Below are 17409 nucleotides of genomic sequence, written 5' to 3' on the forward strand. Positions count from 1 at the left end.
TGCATACAGTTTCAATGAATGACATTGAAGTTGTGCCTTATAGTCAGTATGGCATTTGCCTTTTCACCTATTTGCTATTTTTGTGCTCAATCCGAAGCCCTGTCCAATGCACGTATAACTTTAGCGCCATCTTGGGGCATATTGGTGCTAAGTAACTATGTTGGAGTCTGTTGAGTAGCTTCATGTAGTGCCTTGCCACAATCTTGTGGCATCTTTAGACATTTATTAACCTTTTAGAGCTGGTTATTCCTGGCAGGGATCATCCTAGTAACAGTAAGTACAATCTTTTAAGGTTTTGAAATGCGTGCAATGAACTTCAGAGATTTTATCATGTGTGTTACATGACGTAGGCCAACTAGTGACCCTCTTTTGGCGTAGCCCCAGTGCAACTCTAATAAACAAACAAAAGAGCCTCGTGTTTAAATGCTTCAAATTCCCACCATAGAGTTGACATTCCAGAAAGATCAACCTATCTCAGTTGTTGATCATGCGTTGCGCTTGAGGCAGCACATGACCACATTTGACTACACTAGTACTCATTGACATTGACAGGCGAAAAAAAAAATCCCATTCATAATTCGACAGCTCCCGCGCACGGATACTGCTAGTTCTGAGGTCACATGACGCGGATGTGGTACGGCTGAAATGCGGAAAGAGGTGCTCTCACATGAACAGAAACTGGCCAAAAACTTTTCAAAAAAGCAAGAAGTAACTAATGGACTTCAACATAGACATTGAAAGCATCTTAAAAACGCAAAGTAAGTCATTTTGAACCTCAAATTGTTCTTTTTTTTAGTGTGGCGAGTGCAAATGCATCACTTGTTTTGAGGAACTAACTTTTTCTTTTGCAGCGAACAATTCGAGAAAAAAACAAAAAAACAGAAGTAGAATGAAAACGATCGACCTGATCATTAGGTTATTTGTGTTGATTAGATATGCATTTGACGTGCCGCTTGTGTCTGCAACACAGACGGTCCCTGTATAAATATTTGTATTAGGACTCTATTATTAGTGCTGCCGAGGAAACTGATTTAGATATAGATTAGTATTTCATTTTTGCATATACAACCATTTTATGGCAATGTCAATATGACAATGGAAATAAAGTCGCTTTTGAAAAACACCTTTTATTTTCCTCAGAAATACCTATGTGTATTTTTGCACAATTTGTAGGTATGATTTATTTGTTGTAAACAAATAAACTTGCAACGTTTGAAAATAAAGTACATTAGTCAATGCATTAAATTCAATTATTAGACATTCTGTTTTCATGTTTCTTTTAACCTCATAGTTTTCTATTTGTCCCTGCTGTCTTCACTACTATTTGAAAATTGTTTTTTCTTTTTGCAGAACTTTAGAGTGGCTGTAATAAAAGAACTGCCAAATGAAAGCCTTGCTCATCACCACTGAAAGCGCTGAGGTCCTCTTCCACTGGACTGACCCAGGGTTCCAGCTCAATATCCAGCAGCAGTATGGCGCGGCCCAGGAGGAAGGCCAGAGGGTAAAGAGGAAAATAACGTGTATTTGTGCCTTGAAATTACCTCTATAATAATAATTGTAAATAATATGTACTGTATTAAAGCTTCCAGATTTTGAGGACAGTATCAGCACTTTGTTCGCTCCCATCATCATCTCCTGCAGCTCTATGGTGGACAGGCTGGGTGACAGCTACACTTGCTTCACCACGGAGAACAACCACACCTATGTACTACACCAGGTACTAAGCTATTTGTTGCACAGGTTAGAATAAAATAACTCCAAAATTAATATGTTCTACGTTGGGTGTCAGTTTGACGAGTGCCTCTACATTGCTGTGAACGGAGATGGCGAGGAGGATGAGGATGATCTGAGGAGGAAGATCTACGTGACTAAGAAGATGACCGAGGTGCTTTTCGGCATGGTCACCCTCAGCGGTAACCTGATCAGGAGAGAGTAAGACATCTTAGAAATATAAATTAGGACCTACACAGTGATAGCAGGTGAAGCTTGAAGAGGGGTGTGTAGAGTTTTTATATACACTGTATTCACTTCTGTGTTCAGGAGGGCTACACCTCAACATGAATACTTTGAATATACCTATGTTAAGAACTATTTAATAGTTCACCTGTGTGTCTTGTGTTGATGTGCTTTTTTTTTTTTTTGCTATCTAGGCTGCGCCCTCAAGACACAGAGCAAAGGGCTCGTCTGTGGAAACATCTCCAGAGTTTGCTGGACACCTATAACCATCTCAGAGAGAACGACCAGAGCTTCTTAGTGGAGGTGGAGTCTAATCACTATCTTATTTGTTATTTGTTTCAAGATTGTAACCCAAAAGAAGTTTTACTTTTATTTGAAAGGGGTTGTACCAGCGTTTTTAACGTCCCAATAGATTATTTTGTGCAAAGGAGCCTACTGAGGTGTCGAGTTTGTGTCTAAATTGAAAAAAATGATATATTGGTAAAGGCAGAATATTTTTTCAATTGGTCACAGAGCTCAGCCATTCACGTCAAATTGTGATGTCTTTCTCACACAATGGTAATATTCTTAAACTGATGCATCAAACTGAGAGGGCACAGTAAATTTTAGCCATGTTTTTGTAGGTAACGTTTATTCGCCACTAGATGGCAGCAGCAACGTCTATTTGTATGGTTTGCATTTTGTCATTTTTTTAACACTGCAAACCCGAGTAGATTGGATTTGAGCAGTGAGAGTCCTAAACTACTGCATCCTCCCGTGCCGTGAGGCATTTCCATTCATGCAACAAAATAAGTCATTGCTAGGTCATGTAAGCTTTGTGGCCAATTCAACTGGAAATGAGTACATTTGTGAGTAAACTGTTTTGTTTTGTTTTCAATATTTTATGATGTTGTGCTGTAAGCTTTCCTAATGTAAAATAAGTGTCTCGTTAATTTTCTAAAGGTTGGGAAATATTGCATCTACTGATGTGTGGTGCTTTTCACAAGATAAGTGCTTTGCCCTGTCAGGCGGTGGAGAGGCTGATCCATCCCACGCTGTGCGAGCAGTGCATCGAGTTCCTGGAGCGCCGTTTAGTTCAGCAGCTCAACAGCAGTGTGGAGAGGGCGGGAGAGGAGGTGCAGCATGCATTCATCCTGGTGCACACCAAACTTCTGGCCTTCTACTCCAGGTTTTGGTCTCTTGCTTTCTCAACTTGTCTTCACCAACCCAAATGAACATTCTCACTTTAGCCTTGAATGTGTCTGCAGCCGCAGTGCAAGCACACTCGCCACTTCAGACCTCTTGGCCCTCATCATCTTGGCCCAAAACATGTATCCTAGCAACATGGACCAAGATGACCACACATCTGAGGTACTCTAGGTGGCGCTGATAGTCGACCACTGAGGGACTGATACAAAGTCATTTAGCACTCCACATTATTGTGCAACAATTGCAGGCCTCAATGACAACCCCTTAGCAAATTTAAAAAAAATAACAAATTTAATTTTGGTCTTGTTATTGTCTCTTTCATGTAAAGGACAGTACAAGTGGCTCAGGCCCAGAGAGCTTTTACACACCTCAGCCTTCCCCTACTGACTCGAGCAGTTCAGGTGAGTTTGGAGATTTCTTCATGTTGTTGTGCCTGCAATAATATTTTTAATATTTAAAAAAACATAAATAAAATCAATTAACAGGAGTAGTTGAGACAACGGAATATTTGTTGTATTGTTGCATTATGATTTTTTTTTAGATATGGCAATATTTGAGATTTAACAGAATAGCACCATGAAGAAAAAAATAACATAAACAACATCATAAATATTTATAGCAGTAAATTTAAAGTCAAGTGAGCTTAAGTGAATGTATGTAATAATTTGAACATAACATTTTATGTTCATACAGAAAAACAAGCAAGAGAAGATGCCACCGAGTTTGAGTTTGTGGATCCAGACATTCACGTGTGTCTTCAAATTTCTTAACTTTACATTTGTCACAACGTGTAGTAGTTGGATATATAAATGGGTTTGTGTGTGTTCAGATGGCAGAAGACAGCTTGCACACTTTGGATGTCCCTCCCCCTGACCCTTCCACGCCTCGCAGGGTTTTCCTAGAAGTGTCCCACAAGGACGGGCTGTATCCTATGATGCCTCACTCCATGTACTGTCTGCCGCTATGGCCCGGCATCACACTGGTGCTGCTCACTAAGGTTCGTGAACATCTCCCTCCAGTTCGTTTTTGACTTTGAACTCACATAGTCACTATTGAATCCATTTAGATACCCACCAGTGCAGTGGCAGCGTCCGTCTACATGTTCCTGGAGGCCTTTGCCAAGCTGGAGAAGCGTTTGAATGAAGGCCAGGAAGGATCATCTGCTACTAGGAGTCAACCAACAATACACGACATCAGAAGCAAACTGGACAAGTTCATTAAAGCTCTCGGGCCCAGTGACATTCAAGTATGTTATTCTGTGTGTTGTGTTATGATGGTTGTCATTACAGTGACTAGTAGGATCACCTTTTATTAACTGTCGCCTTTTCAATCCAGTCTTCCCAGTTACAAAATGTCTGGAGCGAGTTCAAGAACCGAGCCTTTTCCCGAGGTGGACCTGGTTTCAACAGAGAGTGAGTGTTTTTGCAGACTCGCAATATTTCCGTCTGGTCTTATCAATATTGCCGTGTTTTCCTTGCAGTCTCATCCCATGGTGTAAGAACATGAAGACCCAGCTGTGTGGCATTTACCGCCAGTGCTTCCTCATCGAGTCCGGACCGGCCGACGCTCCTCGGAAACTCTCGCCCATTCTGCAGGAGCGAGCCCAGGCCATGTTGCAGTGCGTATGAGTTGATGCATTATTTCCTCAAAGAACAGCAGCATTGTATTTGATCATTTAAGTCCAAGGCCAAGCCAGTCAAAAATTTTAAATCATGATTACCTCAATTAAAAAGTGTGATTTTGAGCAATCTTCACCCGAATAACCTCCTTAAAAGCCTTTTCTTCTGTGTTCCCTTTCACTTCCTCGGCCTCTCCCAGAGAAAAGCTGATCGATTGGAAGGACTTTTTGCTCGTGAAAAGCAAGCGAAACATTACCATGGTGTCATATCCTGTCATGGAAACGATCCTGATACTGCTGATTTGCTCTTGAGTTTAGTAATATATCTCAGATAGCTTATACTGTCCTTGACCCACTTTCTCTCACGTACCTGGAGGACTTCCCAGGCCTCATCCACTTCATCTGCGTGGATCGATCCACAGGCCAGATGATCGCGCCGTCCCTCAATGTCACCGAGCGCACAACATCGGAGCTGGGCAAGGGGCCGGTGGCTCAGTTTATCAAAAACAAGGTGTGGCGCATGTGACCCTCAAATGTTGTGTTCTCCTGTCCACGATTGACTCTGTATCCTAGCAATTGGGTATATTTGTCAGATCAATGATGATTATGATCTGTTGTCATCATATACAATATAGTCACCAGCTTTTGTACACATTAGATCTTATATTTTGCAAGGCTGTGCATAATTTTGTGTCTCCTGAGCATGGCTACCCGATTTTAAATGTGTCAGTATTGTTTTCAAGGTTTGGAAGCTGGTGAGCGCAACACGGCGCTACCTCCAAAAGGGTTACTCCACAGTCACGCTGCGAGATGGCGACTTCTATTTCTGCTACTTCCTCTGGTTTGAAAATGAAACCGTAAGTTTTTTTGGTTTGTCTATCTTAAGAAAATACCTTCAATCAAAAGAACAAGGTGTGGCCAATAGGTTCTGTGCTTTGTACTGTAGACGTGCTGGTTGATCATCTCGCTCTCATACAAGGAGATAACTCATATTTTGTAATTTGGGTTTGAAATCTAGCTTTTGAGATCTCAGTCAAAAGGTTTTAAAAAATTGAATCTGTGCTGCTATATGGACCCATCAGGGCTACAAGTTGGAAGCAGTGGAAATGCCTATCCTACCCGATGACTCTGCCCCCATCGGGATGCTTGCTTGGGACTACTACAGGTGAGAGAACCTCAGCAGATTTGTAAAAAAATAATAAAAATAAATTTAAAAGCACATTATGTGTGTTCTTAGGAAGCTGCTACGCTACTACAGTAAGACCCACCAGGGCGAGGTGGTGAAATGCTACGAGCTGCTCACGGTGCACCTGGGCGTCATCCCTACTGACATCATCCTGCAGCACTGCAGACAGCTGGCCAGCAAGCTTTGGGAGCCCTCGCGGAACCCACTTCTCTAGACACTCAGCTAAGAGCATGGCGCATACTTTAAGATGAACCCTTCACTCTTTTGCACAATTTAATATTTTATGAATACACCTTCATGGCAGTCTTCTTTTTATTTCACCTTGTTTTCTGCTTACATAATTAATTTGACCGTATTTGATGGAGTGAATGAAACATGCAATGCAATATACCATAAACGAGCTAGGGAAACTAGCATCCATGTTGCGCTGATCATAAAACTTTAAACAGCTTCTGCTTGAATACAAGTAGTAGCAACTCATGGTGACAAAAATATTTATATGCGCATATTCTTTATCCTCTGTGAAAAATGGCTAATATATCTGTGTGTAGCATGTAAATACTATAATGCCCCCTGGTGGCCAAGTTACACATTCAAGAATGAGCAGCACAAAATTCTTTACGTTCTATTTAATTGCGTTAGTGTGTCATTTTATAATCTTCTTCTGTAGAGTGCTATTTTTCTTATTAAATTTTTTTTTATTTTTTTGTTGGTGTTTTTTTAATTGGTGGAACCGATTAATTACGAAAAGGTCCTATGCAACACAGGATGATGCTGCTATTATTTAATACATGTATGGAATGATATCACTTCCTGTCAAGACTCAAAACAACCCGGTATGGTCTCAGCTGTCTTGTAACCTTTCAGAGTTGAATCCGCCAAGTTCTGTGTCAGACCCCGAGGATGTTGTGCTTTAAAGGTCAGTCCCCGCCGCTTTAGAGCAGCTGCATGGCCACAGTAAAGTAGGACACCATCATCAGCATTGGCGTCCTCTTCATCCTCATCATCATCGTCGTCATAGGCTCACGGCAGGAAGAAGAGGGAGGAGGCGGGCACGTGTCGAGTTCATGTTAGTGTCAGCGTCTGCGCGTCCGCTTCACAGCGCTCCCGTGAGGTCGCTGACGGCGCCAGCTGCCACCAGTTCCCTCAGAAAGAGCTTCTCCGAGCTGACGTCATGAACCACCTGCAGGTAACACAACACAAAGTAGAACACCCACAACCTCCAAGGCCAAACAATGGATCAGCACACTAGTGTACCCAACACTTTGCCTGGATGTGCTAGATTGAAGCTATACAGTGCTTACTGTGAATTTGAATGTGAAAATGTCCAAACAAAGAATGAACAAAATTTTGAAAAATCATATGGGAAATTGTGAAGATTTGTTCATTTATTTATTTAGGTGAGTTTGTTTTTTCACACACAAAATTTTCAAGTTGATGGTAAATTATAAAATACACAGGAAAATTCTGAATAAAATTTCAGTAGGCTAGTAAGAAAAATATTGAACATTATTTTGGTTTTGGTGAACTCATCTTGGCTCATTGACGGCAACATTTTTTTATTTCTTATTTAAAATAAATCAGCTAAATGCAGCACCAAATTTCATTGTTTGAAAAGAAAATTGCAAAACTAATTTTAATACAAAGAAAAATACATTTAGATCCTCCCCAAAGTTTTAGGAGCTCACGAATGTAAATAAACGAATGCTTTATTTTAAAAAAATAGTTGCTTACAATGCTTATAGTTTGCAATAGTTTGGATAAAATTGCTCTGTACCAAATTTAGAAAATAAAAAAGGTAGTTACCCAATTTTATTTGAAGGCTTTGAGAAATATGTTTAAAAAAAAAAAAAAAAGGGAACCAAAACTATAACCTCCATAACAACAAAAATGCTCCCACCGGTGCCACCACATTTTGTATTAATCAATTCAGTACTTTGTGCCTGAACCTCCCAAACTGTATTGCCAAGTAAACGTCTTGGTGGAGGTATTAACTGCATGCGAGGTACAAAGGAGTGGGTTGGACTTACCTGAGCCTTCATGGCAGCCATGTGTATGGTCTCGTAGTAGTGAAGTGGAGCGTGAGGGTGCTGCATATTGTAACCGAAGCCTGCCAGACTCACGTGGTCACACAGCTGCAGAGCCATCACCACTGCGCCAGCCCCCAATGTGGGTACCATCGACTTCAACACAACACACGCTCACTGTCACCTACTGCCGCGTCTACTCATTTAAGGTATACACTAATTTGTTGTGTAGGCAAATGACTATTGGTTTAATATTTGCATTTGATTCGTTCAGCGTAACTGTAAGTTGTATGATTATAGCACATAAAAATCAAAGCTGTTCAAAAAGGTGATGACACCTAATCATTTTGGCAGTGTGTCAAAAAAAAGAGTATGTGGTGTTTTGCTAGTTATTGCTGAAATTAAAGTAAATGTATTTAAGCATCACCCTTGTTAACATTAAGTTATTTATGCTGATGATATTTCAAACTGTATTTCTCATATTGTACTGAGCAGCCAGGCCCATGTGTCAAATTAAATTCTATTCCTGGTTATATGATTACTTGCAGGTCTAAGCAGCATTGGACTGAAATGCCTAAAACACTCACATTTCTCCGCTTTTGGGAGTAGTTCTGCAGGACCTCTTCAGTCTTGCGAATAATCTCTGGATGGAGGATCCGGAAGTTTTCTGCTTTCAGGGGAATATCATCTATCACCTCCTTCCAGAACCACAACTTGGACCAGAAGCCCTGCGAGACGTGTTGGAAAAGACGGTGAGTAATGATTGAATTTTATTGAATGTTCCACTAATGCAGCCCTACTAGAGGTTGTTTGGTGATGACAGAGGTGAGCCAGTCCAGGTCGAGACTTTTGAAGACCACGAGAGCAACGATGGAGGTCCCGTTGTACTCGTTGGCGGAGCTCGGTGCGCCCTCTGGATACATCAAGCGGATGGTTGTACGAGAACCAGCATCTCTCTCATAGCCAAGTACTGGAGCGTTGTTCAGCCTGAACAATGAAAACAAACAACGCTCCGTCTAGTGGTTGGTGTAAGAAATATAAAAGTTCAGTTGTATTTACTTCTAGTCGTCAACACACCTGATGATGACATCATACTGATCTATATGTGAACCAAGGCGGCTCCCGTGGAGGATCCCTCCACTGCCCACCACAATGCATCTTCTGCAGCTTCCGTCTCGCCGCAAAGACTGAGGCAGACCAGGCTGAGGTAGAGATGCCAGAGTCCGGGCCAGAACCTCTTGGCTCCCTCGGAGCCCTAGAGGAGGGGGGGTGTCCCAAGAGGCAGCGCTGCCCTCTTGCAGCAGGAACACTGGTATGTCCATCAGGGTCGAAGAACATGGCAACTGCTTCAGGCGCTCCACGCACCATCGACGATGACACCGGCCTGACAGCAGGCAGGCCGAACGGTTCAGCACATCCTGAGGAGAAAGAGGAGAGTGGAATACCACGGTCTGTGTGTGGGTGTGCATGTGTGTCAAAACATACCTCCCGTTTGGGATATTGATCATCAGGAATAGCCAGTTTATGCATAGGGAAATATGCTGGAATCAGAATAGCAGTGTAGCATCCAAACAGAAGTAGCACACTGAGGACAGCATTCTCAGTCCTGGATGATGACAACACATTATTAGTTTGTGATCTAAATGGACACTCACACAAAAGGTGATACGAATTTTGAAAAGAAATTTAAGATATGCTTAAAACATAATACATTATATGTAGTATTCCATCATATTTTTAGGTTTTGGGAATAGACTCCATTCAATCCTTCAAAGAACCCATTCCAAATTTGTTAAAAAAAAAAAAAAGATGGAATGAAGGAACAAGCATTTGACCCAACTGCAGTAAGTTCCCAGCCCCTGCGTTAAGTTGATTTGTTTTTTTACCTGCTTATGAAAAATTCGCTGCCTGTCATTGTTTCTTTGTCTGCTACAGGCGTCATCACTTCCGGCTCTGCATTCTTAGGCAGCAATAGAGAAACATCCTGTCTTCTACATTCAAGCGATTGAGGGTCACCATGGTAACAACACCTCCAACACAGACATAAGTCAAGGTACTTCAACTTTTGACATCACTGAAATACAGTACATTGTTATGGGTCATTGCTGCTAAATTCAAATAATCAATGATAAAAAATAAATTGTACAGTTTTAATTGTATAATGTGAGTAAAATACCTCTCAGACAGTTCTGTAACGCTCTTGACGTCTCTCTCACATGGTTGAAGGTTCATGTCCAGTGTGGCTAAAATGGCTGCAGCTGCTTTCTCCCTCACTCCTTTGACTAACACTGGTTATACATTAACCAGAAGCTTGGACAATGGGTCAGGCCAAGTCTGCTTAGATCATCCAGACCCAAACAAATATAAACATATATTTGCATTTCATTTCATTTTAATGTATTCCCAGCGTTGTGTTTATTTGTATGTTTTTATTTGATGAATTCTACTGGAAATTTTCCACCCTTATTGGCATGTATACCATTCTGCATTCTAACATACTGTAGCAGCGAGTATCCAAACTGGCAGCTTAAGCCCTCATTAGTTTGATTATTTTAAACGCTAATGTCCAAAATCATGTTTCCCTAAAAAATACCCACTATTAAATATGACATGCAGTACGGTTGATTCACTGCGAGACGCATATGGTCCCCACAATGCTCGCAATGCTATATTTAGTAATACGTTCCTATTAATTTGTTCTCCATCAGCTCTTATGTGCGGCCATATTTGTGTCTCTCCGCAGGCGCTATCTGATGTTGGACCAGACTCAATGAGAGGATCCCACAGAGCTGAGTAGGGAAAAAGGAGGGGGTGCTAACCAGCCTCTGTGGAATTGCGTGTGGTGAGTGACTATACTAAAGCCTTATCTTTAGACACTAATGTATTCAGGCATGTCAAATAGTCTTTGTATGCTTGTAGGCAGTTTGGGGATGATGTGCAAATTAATTTCAACAGTCCTAATTGTCATACAAGACAAACAAACAAACCAAAACTGTTTATAGGCACTGTATAATCAAAATAAAATCAGTCAAACTTTTTCCCTTTTAGAATTTTTTGACAACCTATACCCAGACCCATCACCAAGAGCCGTCCACAGGAGGCTTTGCCCATTTTAGCATGGCTACTAATTAACATTCTTTGTATTGTTTATATAAGGGAGGGGGTGGAGATACTATAGTTAGTTCTTTATGCATTGTTTGTACAGAATGTGTCCAAAAACCTACTAAAGCTTCATGCAGCCAACACCAACATGTTTCTTTTCAAGACAAGATTTTATTGAACACCCCTGTATCACCTTTGTGTCCCATACTTGTTTATGTCCATATTATTTTCTCTCAAAGTCACATTATGTTGTAACTGTAAAAAAATGAATGAATGTAAGGTCTAATACAGTACGGCGGTGATATTTGCCTGGCAGGTGATTATTGAAGAGGCACGGCGTTATTAAAGCACCATACGTCATTCTTTTTTTCTAGTTGTTGTTGGTAACACAGAAAATGAAAATAATATAATTTAAAGGCGCACACAGGCACAGCACGCATTGCACATACAGAGAGAATATTAAATGATCCCGGTGCGCTTTTGGAAAGATGCATGGCTCGGCATTTTTCCAACCCAATCTTTACAATTGTACTCTGCAGCACTAATGCTACTAATAGGCAGAATTCAAAGCAAGCAAGCAGAGGATCTTATATTGATTTTTTTACCCTCATAAATTATAACGATCACGCTATCATAATATACAAGATACTTACTTGGAGAACATTTACAGCTAAAATCTGGTTTGATCTTTTTTCAGTCTGCAATGATTTGACATTTTTGTGTGTGTTTGCACAACTAAACTAAAAACAATCACTTGGATATCTTCGATTATAGAACGCGCTTCCATTTCTGTTAGTATGGAATTGTCTCTTTGGTTAGAGGTTGGAAGCAGGCAACCACCACAAAATATGTATCAACAATTTTTAAATCGTCACACACTAGTTGTGCTGTGGCCTGTGCACATCACGTCTCAATGCATCTGATATACAGTACAGTATAGGTCCAAGTCAATACAATCACTGTGCACCTCACAAAACACACACAAACTGTACACAAAGTCTTTCAGCTGCCTCAGTTTAGGTCCAGGAATGAAGGCATTGATTTGTTTAGTTTTGTTTTACATCAAGTTTGCAGATATCTGGTTAAGCATGTGCGTCTATTGTGAACAAAATACAATGAAATCCTCTCTGCAGTCTTTTCCACAGAGAGCTGAGAGTGTGCCACTCGCATCGCCGCAGTCGCAGCTTAGCAACGTGTCTGTCAAAGTGAAAACATCCTTCAAATACGCACCACAAATCCATTAGTGTGACACGCACATTCACGCACACTCGCGTTGATGATGCCAATGATGCAGAGGAGGAGGCGTGGATGATGACATAAGCTTGTATCCAAAAAACGTCTTTAAGGCAAAAGTGAAAAGAAGCAAATGCATTCCTTGGACAAAATGGAGACAAATCACTGCAGTTTTTTTTTTTTTTTTAAGCACTGTGTCTCAACTTGCTTGACAGTTCGTTCGTGACAGAATAATTAAATCACTGCAATGAAAAGCATCACCCTGTTCCATCATGGAGATTATAAGGTTAGAGTATTATTTTCTCCATTTGTGTAATTAAAAAAAATACCTTTACATTCTATATTGATGCGCAACAATCCCCTCTTGGTAATAATCAAAAGGAGAAACTCTTTATTGCAGAACTGTTGAATTATAGAGCATCATTTTTAGTTTGATAGATGTAATTAATACGCAAATGCGTGCTATCATCCATCAATGTTATTACCCTATTGTTGTAAAATTATAATTTAATTGTTGTGTTTTCCTTGTAGTATTTTGGCCTACAAAATTACTAATGAATTTTTTTGTCATACAGTTAAATTTAGGCTCTTTAAAAATGTCTTCATTCATTATTCATACTAATTTTAATGTAAAATTGTGACTTTATTCTCATGAATTATGTTTTCTTTCTCTCGTGAAGTTTAAACTTTTATTTGAGTAGCATTAGAACTTTATTCTCATCTTTCTATCATTTTATCATCCGCTTAGTTTGTTTTGGCATGGCACAAATAATACGTCATACTGCAGGTCTCATAGGCTAATATGTAAAATAATCTCTATATTGTTTTGTGAGCATTTTGGTGTCGGCTCGCTAACCATTAGCCCGCTAAGACACTGTAAATGAGTGTGTGTGACTCCTGTAGAGAAAATTGGATTTTAAAAGGGTTGATTTATAAAACCGTAGTTCAAACAAGTGACGAGGGAATGAAGAAAAAGGAGCATGAGGGGGAGGAGTATACCTCCCTGAGGCACTCCTAGAACAAGCAAGAACCAAGACATGGATGTCAAGGTTAGCGCGAGAGTCAAAGAGCGACACTGCGAGCATTGGTGGCTGACGCCTGCGCCCTCTGCACCACGCCGGGACACTTTTCTCGCCTTTGGAGTTTGTGGTTTTGGAACAATCCCTCGTTCCGTGGAATGCCATGTGTTCCATGCGGGAACGTCAACAGCCCTGAAGGCAAACGGATTCCATGACGTGAGAGCACAATGTCCACATGTCAGCATAGCGTTGGACTTACCATATCCCTCCACACGTCCGTCTTTGAATTCCCCCTCAAATTTCATGCCGTCAAAACGACTGAAGACGCCCAGGCCCTGAAACTTTCCGTGCGCAAACTCCCCCTCGTACCTGTCAGAGCAACAAATCTAAAAGATTTAAGATCAAGACATCACTGGTAGCGCTTCCCTCTTGCCTGCCCACCTGGATCCGTCTGTAAAGAGCAGGACTCCGGCGCCATGGAAAAGGCCATCTTCAAACTGCCCTGAGAAACATGTTCCATCCTGGAATTTGAGCTGGCCAACGCCATGCCTGCGGCCTGGAAAACCAGAAGAAAAACCCCAAATTTAAAACACTAATCTGTGCTGATACAGCTCTTCTGCTTATCTTTTATCTTTGATATCAGTGATTCAACAGTGAGGTGAAAATGTAGACCGTCTTGCTCACATACACAATTTTCTAGATTGTTTAATTTCACAGTAGATGAAACACAAGTCATTAGAAAAAACTGTTTCCCATAATGTAAACGCATAAACGGTCATTCATGCAGAAGAGTGACCCAAAAAATGCAGACTTTTCCCATCAGCGTCGCTATAGTGTCTGTCACGTGAATCACTGGAAACTTCCCCCTGCACCTCCCCTCTTTCAGCTAAAGGTTTAGCAGTGAATTAGGAGTCCCATCTGCCTCCTGTGTGACAGGAATTAACTGCACTCTAATCCAACTGATATTTAGCAGGGATTTCTGCTTTAGGAACCAGCCGAGGAATGCTCGTGCATTCCCATGATACCCCGCGGCGTCCAAAACAGCTTGACGAGGAATTCATCAATTCATTCATCTGCTTTAAGGTAGAATCTTCACTAATGTACCCAATATGTTTAAAATTTATATATGCTAACGTACACACATGTACAGGAACATGTAATTATAATGGTTTCAATTCTAATTTGAAAATAATCTTCTTGAAGATTCTTTTCTCACTGATGTCTATTTGTGCATAACTATTTAAATGAAGGTTGAGGACATTCACTTGCCTTCTTTCCACTCGCCATGGTACTCCTCTCCAGTGGCGTAGGTGAAGGAGCCTCTGGTTAGAGTCATGTCGCCCCCTCTATCTGACAAACACGTACGTACATGAGGTTTACCTTTGACCTCGCACTTGATGGCCACTGCTGCAGAGACAAATTGCCCTGATGGGATTATCACAGTGTCACTGGGAAAAAGGAGAACTGTGTCTCTCTTTGTGTCTCTTTTATTTAGTCATGCATGTCACCAAGTTGGATAGACACATGAGAACAGAATACAATACACTGTTGTCCAATATTAAAAATTGATTTGTCAGTTAAACTGTACAAAGTGAGAGCTTTTGTGAAATTTCCAACATAAAAAAATTGAGGTTGACTCAATGGTGGGTAATAATGGGTTCAATATTATTGGAGCCATAGTGGGAATTTTATTAATGTCTTATGCTGAGATCCTGCCACACATGCATACATATACAAATGTCATGACAATGTGACCTTTTCCGATTAAACCATGTTAGGTGGACCCGTTCAAACAAATGGGGTATATTTATAACCAAACAATTTGAATTAATAATTTTAGTTACATTTACAACAGAAATATATGTTTTCTGCTGTGTTGACCTTAGGGTGCACATTAATGCCATCAATATTGTTGGACATTCTCTCAGTGTATTTGACTACATGTTAAAATATTTCGTGTATGATCTGTTGATGCTAAACAGAATTTAATTAAAAAAAATATATTAAAAACAGCCATAACGAGAATGTGACCATTTCCAAATGCTACTGCAAACAAGTGTTACAGAATGGAAGCCAGGTATCATTTTACGCACAAGCTCGCTATTATAAAAGCATCGATAGAATGCTGTCGGTAATTATTGTTATTAAAGAAATAATAATAATAATGTCTGTGTCTCGATTCAGCGTTCCCGCAATTGCATGTACAATATCTCGCTTTTAGAATCGAGTCAATTGTCACCTCTCACGAGGTATTTGTGCATCAAAAAGCGAGCATTGTGAAGCTTATAAATGTTTATTTATTTACCTGTGCGCTACGTTTGTTGTCTCTGAAGCATGTAGGCGACGTAGAGCAGCCGAGGGGCGTAAAAAAATATATGATAACCGGCGGAGGACCGTATGCTACCTTCATTAGCTATCGTAAAGTGGGAAATCTCCTTAGAAATATTGAAAAAAACATTTGAAATACCTCGCCTCATAAATCATATTATTTAATTGTAAACTTTATTCACGGAAATTGGGAGGTTAGGTTAAACTGATGCGAGGACAAGCTTGTGCTCTCGGGCTGGTGACATTTTTCTGTGATGGCTTTCAAACGTCCGACAGACAGTGGAGGCATCACTACAACAGCACCATGGCGAGCAGCCCTTGTTACTTTTTCATTGCCCGAGTGTGTTTGCTCATTGAAATAAGTCTCTCTGATTGGACACACGGTGCTTCATTACAGCAGCAGTGCAGGGTGCACTTTAATATCCTTCAGGCTACATTTATTATGTATGTCATGTGTAAAGATTGGAACACTTTGAATAAAGTCTGAATTTTATTGCCACTGCAAAATAGCGTCCACAAATGTTAATTATAATAGTAACGGGCATAGGCTATGCACGGGGGTGTTGCCAAAGATTTTTGGATCATGAAAGCATGTACTATAATATATGTATAATGTAGATATAATAGGACCCCATTTATCATTTGATGTGGTTTTAGAATGGATAAGTCATCTGCCTCACATTTCTGAGGCTGATGTTCCAATCCAGGCTCTGGTCTTTCTTTGTTGAGTTTGCATCTTCTTCCCATGCTTGCAACATGTTTCGGCTTTAAATATCTGCCACCGTATTTAGAGTTTTATTCCATGTGTAGTCCTCTGGGCCAAGGTCAAGCTGTATAGGTTCCTGCATGCTCACCTATGACCCTCGTAAGGAAAAGTGGTACACAGTACGATGGATGAATGAATTTCTGATCATGTGATCCTAGGTAATTAATGAAAATAAAACATTATTTTCATTTAATTCACCGGAATTCAAGTGTGTTCCCCTCATTGTTGCATCTTGTTGGGAGGTTACGTTGGGCATTCAAACATATCTGCAGTCCATGTCTGTTTCACATCATATTCATCAGCGGGGAGTAATTATTACAGAGAGTAGCTTGCTTGTGATTAAGTCACGCTTTATTATGGTTGTGTAATGAGTCTGCCTAAAGATGATAAGGCAGTGGATAAATGTTCCCACGTGGCTCCATTATGACTATTATGACCTCTCAGCTATCAACAATAAATAATTACATATATAGGATTCTGACACCGTTTGTTGTCGGATGAAACAAATAGTTTGAATTGTCGTCCTGGTTACGAATTAGGTCACTCCACCACAAATAGAATTGTAATACACATCATGCATATTGCATAGTTTCTGCCCTATTAGAAGCATCTCCAATTGTAAGTTTTTTACTGTGGTTAAAACACAAGGCAAAGTCTTTGCTGTTTTTCCAGCACATTAAAACAAGTAAATGTGTACAATACATAATATGTGGGTCAGCATGTACCCTACTGTGCTGCTTTGGTCATGGTACACAGTGGAACCACCCAGCCCCTGGAGTCACACAGCATAGTTTGACTCCCAACAATTTGGGAGTTGAAGAAGGCTGACATTTTATGTAGCAAAGCTCACTACTGTTGGCTGAAATTGACGTCAAAGTGCTCATGGGCTCTCCTTGTGAACTTCATGGCTCCAGAAATGATTACAAATATTTATTTAGGCTATTTATTTAACCTTCATGTGAAATACATTTTAATTTAGTACTTGT

General features: G+C 40.4%; 3 protein-coding genes and 1 long non-coding RNA gene across 6 annotated transcripts; 2 read left to right on the top strand and 2 right to left on the bottom strand.

Moving 5' to 3' along the window:
- The first annotated feature begins 600 nt into the window (after window positions 1-600).
- Window positions 601-6656, top strand: hps1 (HPS1 biogenesis of lysosomal organelles complex 3 subunit 1). The gene is made up of 18 exons (XM_088384987.1): window positions 601-758; window positions 1351-1501; window positions 1583-1717; window positions 1790-1932; window positions 2151-2259; window positions 2964-3124; window positions 3204-3306; window positions 3473-3545; window positions 3838-3893; window positions 3974-4141; window positions 4211-4390; window positions 4480-4556; window positions 4625-4762; window positions 4963-5027; window positions 5128-5273; window positions 5506-5619; window positions 5845-5927; window positions 6000-6656. The coding sequence occupies exons 2-18, from the start codon at window positions 1385-1387 to the stop codon at window positions 6160-6162; spliced, it is 2031 nt and encodes a 676-aa protein (XP_088241113.1). The 5' UTR covers window positions 601-758; window positions 1351-1384; the 3' UTR covers window positions 6163-6656.
- On the bottom strand, window positions 6563-10239 carry st3gal7 (ST3 beta-galactoside alpha-2,3-sialyltransferase 7). Of its 3 annotated transcripts, none has more exons than XM_088384988.1 (8): window positions 10152-10239; window positions 9862-10005; window positions 9461-9581; window positions 9053-9393; window positions 8776-8962; window positions 8563-8703; window positions 7979-8131; window positions 6563-7131 (listed from the first exon to the last, which is right to left on the bottom strand). In XM_088384988.1, the coding sequence occupies exons 1-8, from the start codon at window positions 10205-10207 to the stop codon at window positions 7045-7047; spliced, it is 1230 nt and encodes a 409-aa protein (XP_088241114.1). In that variant the 5' UTR covers window positions 10208-10239; the 3' UTR covers window positions 6563-7044. The 3 variants fall into 3 exon arrangements, with proteins under 3 accessions (XP_088241114.1, XP_088241115.1, XP_088241116.1); XM_088384989.1 differs by having other exon boundaries at window positions 9862-9966; window positions 10152-10238; XM_088384990.1 differs by having other exon boundaries at window positions 9862-10049; window positions 10152-10218.
- LOC148393204 (uncharacterized) lies at window positions 7149-16448 on the top strand. The gene is made up of 7 exons (XR_015860335.1): window positions 7149-8184; window positions 8524-8727; window positions 8799-9003; window positions 9091-10028; window positions 10719-10817; window positions 12211-14412; window positions 14580-16448. It is a non-coding gene; the product is annotated as an uncharacterized LOC148393204 (long non-coding RNA).
- On the bottom strand, window positions 11214-15879 carry morn4 (MORN repeat containing 4). The gene is made up of 5 exons (XM_088384991.1): window positions 15635-15879; window positions 14599-14679; window positions 13771-13885; window positions 13589-13698; window positions 11214-13521 (listed from the first exon to the last, which is right to left on the bottom strand). Exons 2-5 carry the CDS (start codon window positions 14663-14665, stop codon window positions 13373-13375), a joined length of 441 nt encoding a protein of 146 aa, XP_088241117.1. The 5' UTR covers window positions 14666-14679; window positions 15635-15879; the 3' UTR covers window positions 11214-13372.
- Window positions 16449-17409: the final 961 nt, after the last annotated feature.

The sequence above is a fragment of the Syngnathus floridae genome, chromosome 9, assembly GCF_059516105.1.
Source record: "Syngnathus floridae isolate MCC-2025c chromosome 9, RoL_Sflo_1.0, whole genome shotgun sequence".
Classification (NCBI taxonomy): Eukaryota; Metazoa; Chordata; class Actinopteri; order Syngnathiformes; family Syngnathidae; genus Syngnathus; species Syngnathus floridae.